This window comes from Gossypium hirsutum, chromosome A09 (genome assembly GCF_007990345.1).
Source record: "Gossypium hirsutum isolate 1008001.06 chromosome A09, Gossypium_hirsutum_v2.1, whole genome shotgun sequence".
Lineage (NCBI taxonomy): Eukaryota > Viridiplantae > Streptophyta > Magnoliopsida > Malvales > Malvaceae > Gossypium > Gossypium hirsutum.
Window position 1 is genome coordinate 65,416,169 of NC_053432.1, and position 10,754 is coordinate 65,426,922.

At 24.6% G+C, this 10,754-nt stretch overlaps 1 protein-coding gene across 3 annotated transcripts; it reads right to left on the minus strand.

The window, feature by feature from the left end:
- Nucleotides 1–738: 738 nt before the first annotated feature.
- Nucleotides 739–6,914, minus strand: LOC107889164 (alcohol-forming fatty acyl-CoA reductase). Of its 3 annotated transcripts, none has more exons than XM_016813516.2 (11): nt 6,782–6,914; nt 5,048–5,134; nt 4,851–4,954; nt 4,353–4,555; nt 3,989–4,089; nt 3,656–3,827; nt 3,280–3,441; nt 2,121–2,202; nt 1,730–2,005; nt 1,496–1,623; nt 739–1,036 (listed from the first exon to the last, which is right to left on the minus strand). In XM_016813516.2, exons 2-11 carry the CDS (start codon nt 5,124–5,126, stop codon nt 886–888), a joined length of 1,458 nt encoding a protein of 485 aa, XP_016669005.1. In that variant the 5' UTR covers nt 5,127–5,134; nt 6,782–6,914; the 3' UTR covers nt 739–885. The 3 variants fall into 3 exon arrangements, with proteins under 3 accessions (XP_016669005.1, XP_016669006.1, XP_016669007.1); XM_016813517.2 differs by having other exon boundaries at nt 5,048–5,128; nt 6,782–6,896; XM_016813518.2 differs by having other exon boundaries at nt 4,353–4,480; nt 6,782–6,852.
- Between the last annotated feature and the right edge of the window lie 3,840 nt (nt 6,915–10,754).

The following is a 10,754-nucleotide window of genomic DNA, read 5'->3' on the forward strand; positions in this document are numbered from 1 at the left end:
TACTTATTCTTTATTTTTAAATTTCTTCTTTTAGTGTTTTCATTTTCTTTATTTCTTTTTTACAGGTCAGATTTGAATTTTTCTTTTTTAAGTCGAACAACTTGAACACGATCTTGGTCCGTTGTTTCTTATCATATTGTAATAATTGAGGTTCATTGTTGGGGATGTAATTATCATTGTTGTAAGGGTAGATTATGTTTGAGTCAAGAAGTGATCAGAACAATTGTTAAATAAAATCATTTATTGGGTTAGGCTTTGTAGAGTAGAATTAATGAAGTTGAATTGTGTTAACAAATATTGTATGTCATTTACTCTTTACTTTACTCTCTTTTAAGTACTGTTGTTAAATTATTTTGTTTTTAATTATATTTGAAAATCAATTGAAACATCGAATTAAGAAAAAAGAAAAAAAAAACCGAGTTGTGACATACCGGTGTTTATATGGAAGTAGAAGTATATAGATATGATTTGAAATATGAAGGCATACAATGAAGAAAGTAATAAATTTGGGTGGATTTAACTTTAATAATGTTTGCAATCTCCTAGTGAAATACTACTAAATCCACAACGCTCGTGTTCATGATGATATGCAGCTTTTTAAACATACGGATCTTATTAAGTAGGTGATAATAGATATATTTTATGATTCTACTTGTGGCTCAGTCAACATGATTAATAAATTTTCAATAAAAAAATAATAATTATAGTTTGGTACATGCGTTCAAAGTAAACATTGCATCTGGTAACCCCCATAACAGATTTTATTTTACTATTGTTCCTTGAAATACAAGAAGCAAAGTTTATTCACCAAAAACAACTCTTCCAAGGTAATATAGAATATGACCATGATGACATTCACTACTGTCCCACAAACTTAAGAAATTACTATAACCCTTGATTAAAAAGGCCAGGAATATGACTATTCATTATATAATCTTCCCAATCAATACTCTTGGAATCAAAGTTAAATTCAGCTACATCAATGCCTCTCTCTTCAGCCACCCTTTGCAATCTCTCTAAATTTCGGTCATCAAAACTGTTTGGAGAAAAGAAAACAAATAAACAACTAATTTTATGGTATACATAAAAATAAAAATTGGTTAATAATTAGTTGTTTCTGATTTATTTCACCTTTCAACTTCATAAAAAAATGTTATTTTAAATTTTTATTAAAATTTTCTGTCTTTTTTAATTCTTGAACTTACATTATTTGTCAAATAATCTCCAAAATGGATGTAAAAATTAATTGATATTCACATGACAATCTACGTATATGTCACGCCAATCAAAATTAACAAATGTTAATTTGTCATCCATTTTAGGGTGATTTGACAAAAAATACAAGTTAAAACACTAAAAAAGACAATTAAATGAATGGTTAAAATTTTGTAAAATTAGAAGACCAAATAAATTATTTCACATTTTTCTTTCTAGTTAAAGTACAAGTTAGTAGTTAAATACAATAGGATTGAAATATTGCAAAATGCAAACTTACATCCCTGTGAAGAATGCGTAAGGCTTGTAAAATTCTGCTAATCGAAGTATAAACTTGACTCTACGATTAAGATTTGTATAGATTTTCTCGAAACGTTGACAACAAAGTTTGTTGATCAAATAAAATACCTAAAATTTAAGAATAAGAAGATGGAAAAAAGAGTTTAAAAGGCTAGTGAGGAAGAGAATAATTTGATGCAAAAATACTTGATAAAAGTAAAAATTAAGAACATACCTTCAGTGGGAGCACATATTTGATTTTCATGTATAGGAAAAATCTATTAATTGTGCTAAACACTATCAATTTACCAGCTTCTACTTTCTGCCCATTTGTATCGATCCATGGGTTTTTAGTGAAATAATAATGCGAAAGATTTCGCAGATCTGATAGTTTTAAAGGATTTTTGGATGAGGTTCCAACATGGTAAATGGTCTCACAAGAATATTGATGCTGTGCATAATGAACTTCTATGGCCACAACCATGACATTCACCACCATATCTACTGGTATCTACACATATAAATTAGAAATAGAAATTCATCAGCATGTTTTTCATGTCCAGTTCTAATTAATTATGCCTAGTTAAAGGAAGACGTTATCGAAAAATTGAAACTAGAATTCTCACCACATCAAGAGCAGAGTTAAGATTGCCAGGAAAACATGTCAGCTTCCCTTTTCCATAATTCACGAGGACGCTATCTATGGTTCTGTAAATAAGAAACCATCCATAAATTTTGTAAGTTGTCGACTTGGTGCATTTACGTGACACCTTTAAACCAAAGCTAAATAATCTATATTATATTATTCTTTAAATATTTGGCGAGTTCATGTCCTCAATTAATCCGTATCAATTGAGTTATATTTAGCGGAGTATTTGGCGAGTTCATGTCCTCAATTAATCCGTATCAATTGAGTTATATTTAGCGGAGTCATGTCATCCATTAATCGGTAACAATTGAGTTGGAAAATTATAAATAAAAAAATTGTTTTATAAAGTAAATTATTTATTATAAAAGTGTTTTTATTTAAAATTTTTATATGTTAAATAAATAAAATCATATGGTGAGATTTAAAATTTAAACATAATAATTTATAACCCTTTAACTTTATCATTTCAATCAAAACTTTATTTGTTTATTATATAAATTATTAATTAATATATTTTCACATAATTTTTTACTTACATAGTGGGTTTTTCATAATCATCCACTACTACAACTACTATAATAATAAGAAAGAAGAATTATTTGATAAACTGATATATAGTAGAGTTTTTTAGACTCCACAAGTAGATTGAGGGTTTAACAAATATATTATAGAATGTAGTAAAAAATAAAATATTAAAAATATAAATAAATGTAACACTTGTCACATTTTCAACCTGGTAACTCCACTAACAGTGTATTTATAATCACCTAATAATAATAAGTGTTTTTTTAAGGAAAATAATAATAGTTAATAAGACACATTGCACTCTAAAAAAATACCTAGGTTCAAATATTGGAGAAGATATTGTTCGAAGGGGTAACCATAAATCCCAAATGATTGACACATCCCTTATGGATGAAAATAATTATATAAAAAATTATGTAAAAAAAATGAAAGTTTAGTTAAAATAGTAAATTTAATGTTTTAAAAATTAGTGTCTTAAACAATTTCATCATAATATTTGTTATTTTGTAAAAAAATATTTTTTTAAACTTAATTAATGTTAAATTGACTAATAAGATCAAGGTAACCAGCAACTTAAATATAATAATACTAAATTGAATTAGTGTTAATACCTGACACCTTCAATCCAACCAGGGAAAGGTTGTTTGTAAGTGCTTGCAATTATTGTGGGGCGTATTATAACAAGAGGCAAATCCCCTTTGAATCTCTCTAAAAGCATCTCTCCCATTGCCTTTGTAAATACATACGTATTTGGCCACCCATTCAATTTTGCCCTGTATTAATATAAACAAAAACTTGTAATTCATTATTCTTAACCATTATGATTGAGTTAATCATTATTTTGTACTTAAGCAATATGTTATCATTTTTATTTATTACAATTGAGGGTTTTTTTTTCTCTCTTTTAGTTTGTGATCATAGGTTGAACTTATATTATAGGATTTCTGTTGTCATGCATATATATTTGAGGTAAATATAGAAAGAAACCTTTCAAGGCCGAATTCCTTCATTGACGATGTTATTGCTTTATCTGGGATGCACTGATTTTGTAGTTGGCTTAGTTGTTCCTCAGCAAGTCTCTTTTCTTCAAAAATGTTCATGTCATTTCTTCTTTTCAATTTCTCTAATATTATTCCTATCTCTTCGCCGCATACATAAGCTAAAACAATAACAAAAAAATTAATAAAATTAGTAATCAAATATATTTAAATTTATCTAACTAATATTAAAAAGAGTTACAATACCAATTTGCAAAAAAAAAAAATCTATTTTATCATTAAATTTTAGTTATTAAAATAAATTAAGAAAGATATACCATACCGGTTGAAATGTGGAGAAATAATTTTACTTTATCGCATTTCTTTCCAAAATTTAAAACATTGAAAGCTCCAAATGTATTGATGTCCAGCGCATCGTCATACCTTCAAAATGAAGATTAAAACAAGTTGGTAAATTACTAGCATCATTTATATGTTATTTTGTTGTAAATTTATTCATAACTCCAACGCCCTCTAATATTTAAAAGAAATTTTTGAGAACTATTAACGAGCTTTAATCAACATATATGGCATGTTTAAAATTTGGATGCAATAAAACTTAGCATAAAAACATATGAGATGAGGATGGTACCCATCGTTATACCTTTTTTCTTCGCTCCTCTAATTACAACATAATTTTAAAATACCTTTCACTGAAGTCTGTTGAGGCAGCCACATTTACTATAATTTGGATTTCCTTCTGCATTTCTTCTCTTAATTCTGAATCGTTCAATCCCAGGTTTTCAAAAGATATATCACCTGCTACTGCTTTCACCTTATTTGATATCAAAGCATCAAATTTCGAACCCCAATTATTGCAAAGAATCTTAAACAATTCTTTGCTTATGATCTACATGCAAATTTTAATACATGTTAGTTTTATTTTCATTAGGGGCGAAACAGGGCCCACCCTTTAAAATGAAATTTTTTTTATTTAAATCTTTTCAAAATTTTTAAAATTTTAAATTGGTAAATGTAAAATTACATTTTACCCCTTAAAACTGATAAAGTTTTCATTTAATTTTTTAAAAATAATATTTTTACTATCATAAAAACTACAATTTAATTTTGCCCCCCCTAAAAATTATTTTTAGCTTCTCCCCTAATTGGTTGAATAGGTAAAAATAGGTATATGTTTTATATACCTCATCATATAACCGTTGTTTGGCCGATTTGTTATTTGAAGCTCTCACAAGAAGATAAAGCTTATTGACATTCGGTTGAATCCTTAGTATCTTCTCGACAAAAACTAATAACCATGATAAACATTAAATCATTAAATATCAATTTTTTTTTCAATAAAATCACCTTTGGCATTGTAAAGAGGAAGTAAAAGTAATACCCTTGGCCAAAAATCCAGTTGCACCTGTGATTAATATGGTCTTGCCTTGAAAGAACTTGACTGCATTAACCAACTCCATTTCTGAGACTGACAACCGCAAAATTTAAGAGAATATATTACAATGGAAAGAATATATATACTAGTTTCAACGTCACTACATTTGTGATTATTGTAATATTTTAATATAATTAATTTAACAAGTTACATACAAATATTAATCAAGACAATAATATAAGGAAAATTTTAAAGCTGAATTAAAAATATAAATAAATAAAAAATATAATTTAATAGGAATTTAGTTAATTCAAAATATAAACATATAATTATGAAATAAAAATAAAATATGGTTCAAATGTAAATGTAGTAATATGGTAAACAATAAAATACTAATAGAAAATAAAATCTAAACAATGTATATCTTAAATTTTCTATTTAGATATCTTTTTTAAAATTGTCTAGTGTTAAATCATCTAATTTTTTTATATTTTAATATGACACATATTTCATACATTATTATTAATTAGTTTCAAATCATAGATCTCATTATTTATTGTATATTATTTTTAAACATGCGACTGCATTCTAAATACCATGCATATGCATGTAATAGAATTTTTAGTATATTTTAATTACTTACTACAATCTCAGTAGCCAATCAAGAAATTAAAGTCAGAATATTTCTATGATATTAAGTTAAAATAGCAATCATTTTTACAAATATTTTTTTTATCAAATTTCAAAAATTTTAAAATTTGTGAACTAAATACTTTTCTTAAAAAAATTAAGTAACCAAAAATAAATAAATAAATAAATTTATTTTTTAAAAATATTGTGTACATTGTCATGTGACGTGTTAAATAATATGATAATTGATATACACTATTTTGTTATGTAATCTAATCATTAGTGAATAACAACTGGGTGATCAAAAATTTCAATGCCATTAACTTTGGTACCTAAAAATTGACATTTTGATGGTTATATGGTCAAATCAAAACTTTCAAATGGTGGAATGGTCGTATTTATAATTTATCTTTTTGTTATAAATGATATACTACCATGTTCAATGATTACTACTATTATTATGGATTATTATTTAATAATTATTAATATTTAATTATAAAATTTACTACCTTAATTTTTCTATTAATTGCTAATTACAAAAGAAGTATAGTGATAAGTTTAGTTCTTAATGTTTATATTTTTTATCAATTTGAGTTTTGTTCTTTTTTTATAGTTAATTTTGACTCGTTGAATTTGACAATTAACTTTTCAAGAAAAGTTGAATTTGACTAACAACAAAAAAAATAATGATATATACTTGTGAGTTAAAAACTTTTTAAATGTATAAAACTTTTTATTCTTGGTAACCACTTAAGCAAATTTAGACAATTTAGTGATGAAATTTATAATTATGGTTATATCTATAATAGTTTACTAATTTGCAAATGTAAAAGTCTTTATTTTTTATTAATAACATATGTAATTATGCAATTTATCATCATGAAGTTAAGTATATTTAATATTGTTTTGAAATAATTAATGAAGTTCTTTTTATACAAAGCCCATTTATGCTCATAATCTCTCTCCGAAAGAAAGCATATGATTAAGCATAACGAAGTTATCACGGATTAAAAAAACAAAAAATTAAGTAAAAAATTAGTTGAATATAAAAGGAACGTACGTAATAGTAAGTAGGCGTAAAAATAGTATCAAAAGTGGAGAATCACATACCTTGATTGACAAAAAGGGCCGTGGAAGAAGTTATGTTGGTTTGGAAAGCTTAGTAACCTCACTCTTATCACAAGTACCGTGGGAGAGTTTCTAATTTATAGAAGACGGTAACAGGTGATGTGATAGGAAATTTATTCGGTGGCGGCTACATCTATGCTATCTATACCAATATACGTAAATGAAAGGGTAAACAAATTCTCTGGGAATTTGTAAATTTCGCAATTAACACTCCATTTTAATAAATTTTTCATTTTGGTTGCAGTCATTAATTTAATATTATTGTACATTTATTTTAGTCACTCATTTTATGTTCTTAAAAATTAAATTTATTTTTTTTAGAATTAATTTTAGTTTTTTTCTAGTAAAAGGGAAAATCATGAAGTTTTATAAGGAATTACTTGAGGTTTTATAGGAAAAACTTAGATTTTTACAAGAAAAATCATTTTATCTTTTTAATTTTTTTATTCTTTTCTTTTTTAGAATTAATTTTAGTAAAAAAGAAAAGAAAAGAGAAAAATATATGCTATTTTAAATATTTTTTCATTTTTAAAATTATTTTTAATATATTTATATATTTTTTAAAAATTTAAAATTTTTATAATATTTTAAAAGAAATTGATAGAAATGATCACATTTGTCACATAGCATAAACCTAGTGTGCCATTTGACAGAATTAACTGCATTAAAGAGCTTCCACAAAAGGTTAGGATGCGAGAGGTTAGTTGATCATTTAAATTCGTTCTGAATTAACAGCTCAAATAATTATTCAAGTAGGGTATATGGTTGATTGGAATATATATTAGACGCACATGAAAAAGAAGTAAAACATTATTTTATTCGTATAATCCATAATAGACGCATGTTAACCTTTTTTAACGTTAAGACTATTGTATTTAAAATAGTTTATTAATGTAATAGCTTGCAAGCTAATTTAAATTCTGTATCTTAAATGATAAAAATGTATTATGTGTGAAAAAAGTTTTTAAGCAAATGTAAAAATTCAATTAAATTTACATTTAATTAAGTCATTGTTAAAATAAATTGACTGGTTAATTAGATAGTGATATGTTTAATCTAATATTTCTCATAAAAATAATTAAAAATAATAAATAGAAATAGAGATTATTAAAAACAAAAAAATATTGAAATTGATATAAACTTATAAATATTATAAAATTAATAAAAACATATTTAATAATTTTAAAGTTTTATATCAAATTTTGTATTCAATAGTTTTCTTAAATTTTTAACTTTTATAATTATATTAATATTACTATCATTAAAATATAAAATAAGTGTTTAATTAAAATTTGTTAGCCCCGTTAATGCGGGGCAAAAATTATATTTTATGAGCAGTGATTAATAAAGTTATAGGTAAGTTTAAGAGTATAAATGAGATTAGCAACATATTCTAGTTTAATTTGAGAAAAAATCAAAATTGATTTGATAATTATGCAGTTAAATTGGATCTAAAATAATTCAAGTTATTAAGTGAGTTAAATTCAAACAGATTCGATGTATATTAAATATTTTATATTTTGACATTATCTTTTTACCTTTTGTATATATTAGGTGCATCATAGTCTTATTTATCGAATCAAAGTTTAGTTAGTAAAGAGACATCTCTATCTTTGTTTATTAATTGTTAACCAGGAAGATTAACGGAAAATGATGGTTATAGGGTGGACGTATGGAAAAGAGACCTTTTAGTGCGGGAGTTTAGGAATTGAGGAAGAAAAAATTTAAGCATGTAGTGTGTATGAGTTGTTTCTATGGTGTAATTTCAAAGATCAAGCGTCAAAGTGGACTAAAAATAAAAAATAAAAATATTGAAATAAACTTAGCTATCAATTTAAGAGGTTAAAAATTTTATTATCCCATTATTTTACATGGAAATTGGTTGGTATATGTTTATCTTTTTCTGTTGGGAAGCATGATATTTGTAAGATAATGTAGACAAATAATTAATTACAATCTTGGTACTTAACAAAATTATGAATTTTTAAAATTTCTAATTTTCAATAATTTTAAAGATTTTATGATATGAAGGTAAAATAATTAAAACACCAAATGGTATACAAACAATAAATAAATACAATATGATTGCATAAATACATAAAAATAATTATTAACGTGTTACATCTTAAATACATTTAAAGAAATGATACATGATATAAAATAGAAAATTAAAACGTTAATTAGGCTTGAAAATTCTAGAACAATATGACCATGAGAAATAAATAAAATATTAAGAAATAACTAAAAGTAATACTAAAAATATGAACATAGTACAAAAAAACTCATATAAGTATATAATAACTATTATTACATAAATAATAATAATACAAACATGATACAAATCGAATTTTTAATTCATTTAATTCTTAATTAAATGAACAAAGATAAAATTTATGGAATGACTTGAAGCATGACACGGAAGATATTTAAAATATTAAAATAGGTCATGTGAAGAAAAGTAAAATGAGCAGAACAAAAAACATATGCTAAAATTGACGTAAAATGAATTATTAACATATAAAATGTTATATAAATTTTTAATACTTTACACACTTGATACAAACAAAAAAAAATTGAATCATAATGAAATATTATACGCCAGAACATGAATACAACATGAACTATGAAAAATATATAAAGAAAACTAAAAATATGAAATAAATTGCATGGCACGATAATTATATGAAAAATAATTAAACGAAATTTGACAAAATAAAAATAAAACTACATAAATATATACAATTGTGTCAAAAAAATTTACATAAAGTGAACTATCAAAGTGTAAAAGTTTATTTAAATTCATTACATTTTAATATATATATATATATGATCCTATAAACACGCAAAACTAACATAAAAATAAAAATGATATAAAATAACATAAGTACACAAATATATTGAAATTAAGATAAAATAAATTATTAGCATGTATCAATATAATATTGTAATACCCAATATACATCAAACACATCATTTTTTATCCCAACAACTTTTTCTCCAAAAATACTCATATAACAAAATTAATTTTACTAATCCATAATTAACCCTCAAATTAATTTTAGTCCTTCATATTATGTGTCTCAAAATCAGCAAAGTATATCCTTAAATTGAGCTTTCTCATTACTTTTATCTATTCTTATCTATATTAACTTAAAAATTCTTTATATATAAAGTTTATTTTATATACAAATTTTATTGGAGTTCAAGCTTGGGTACTTAAATTCACTTATTGAGCATAATCAAGTGAGCTTGAATTATTTTATTACACCGTGAGGTGAATCCGAGCTTAAAAAATGATAATTGAGCTCAAGTAAAATATCAAACTTTAATTTTTGAATTCAATTTGAGTTCGAGCTTGTTACTATTTAATTTCACTTAATTTCATTACATCCCTAATGAATTGTATGTCCATATTAGAATAAATTCAAATCTAAAAATATATTTCAAAAACATGTACAAAATCGAATTTAATGCACAAAATTTACATATCAATAGGAAAGTGAAATGCTAGACATTGATGCAATCGGGTTCATATTTTCTACAATTTTTAAAGAGTTTGTCCATGCAAGTAAATGAGACTTTAATTATTTTACCTACACAACTACTCATAATAATATTAGTTTTTTATTTTTCTCTTGTCATGAGTTTTCTTTTTCTCTTGCATGAGTAAATAGTCCTCTCGTTCAACGAGTGATCTAGGTCGTAGTTTTCTAGTTTTTTTTTTGTCCATTTATCTCTTAGATTCATAGGGATAATCCTTGCGCATAGGTTTCTATTGCTGATTTTGTTTGTGGACCTGTATTTCTAAGGTGATTTAAATCTTTTAAGGCTTTTTTTTAGTTTTTGGAGTTGACGATTTTTTTTCTCTCGAATGCATTACTGTGTGTGGATATGCTCCTTCATAGAGAGATAGAAGGTAACCACTATGTAAATCTTTTATATGTTTGTTTCATCT

Coding starts and splice junctions, on each gene's coding strand:
- LOC107889164 (XM_016813516.2), bottom strand. CDS start 5,126: ATGGAGTTGGTTAATGCAGTCAAGTTCTTTCAAGGCAAGACCATATTA. Junction 4,090..4,352: donor TCAACAGACTTCAGTGAAAG/GTATTTTAAAAT, acceptor TTCATTTTGAAG/GTATGACGATGCGCTGGACA. Junction 1,624..1,729: donor AATATGTGCTCCCACTGAAG/GTATGTTCTTAA, acceptor CTTAAATTTTAG/GTATTTTATTTGATCAACAA.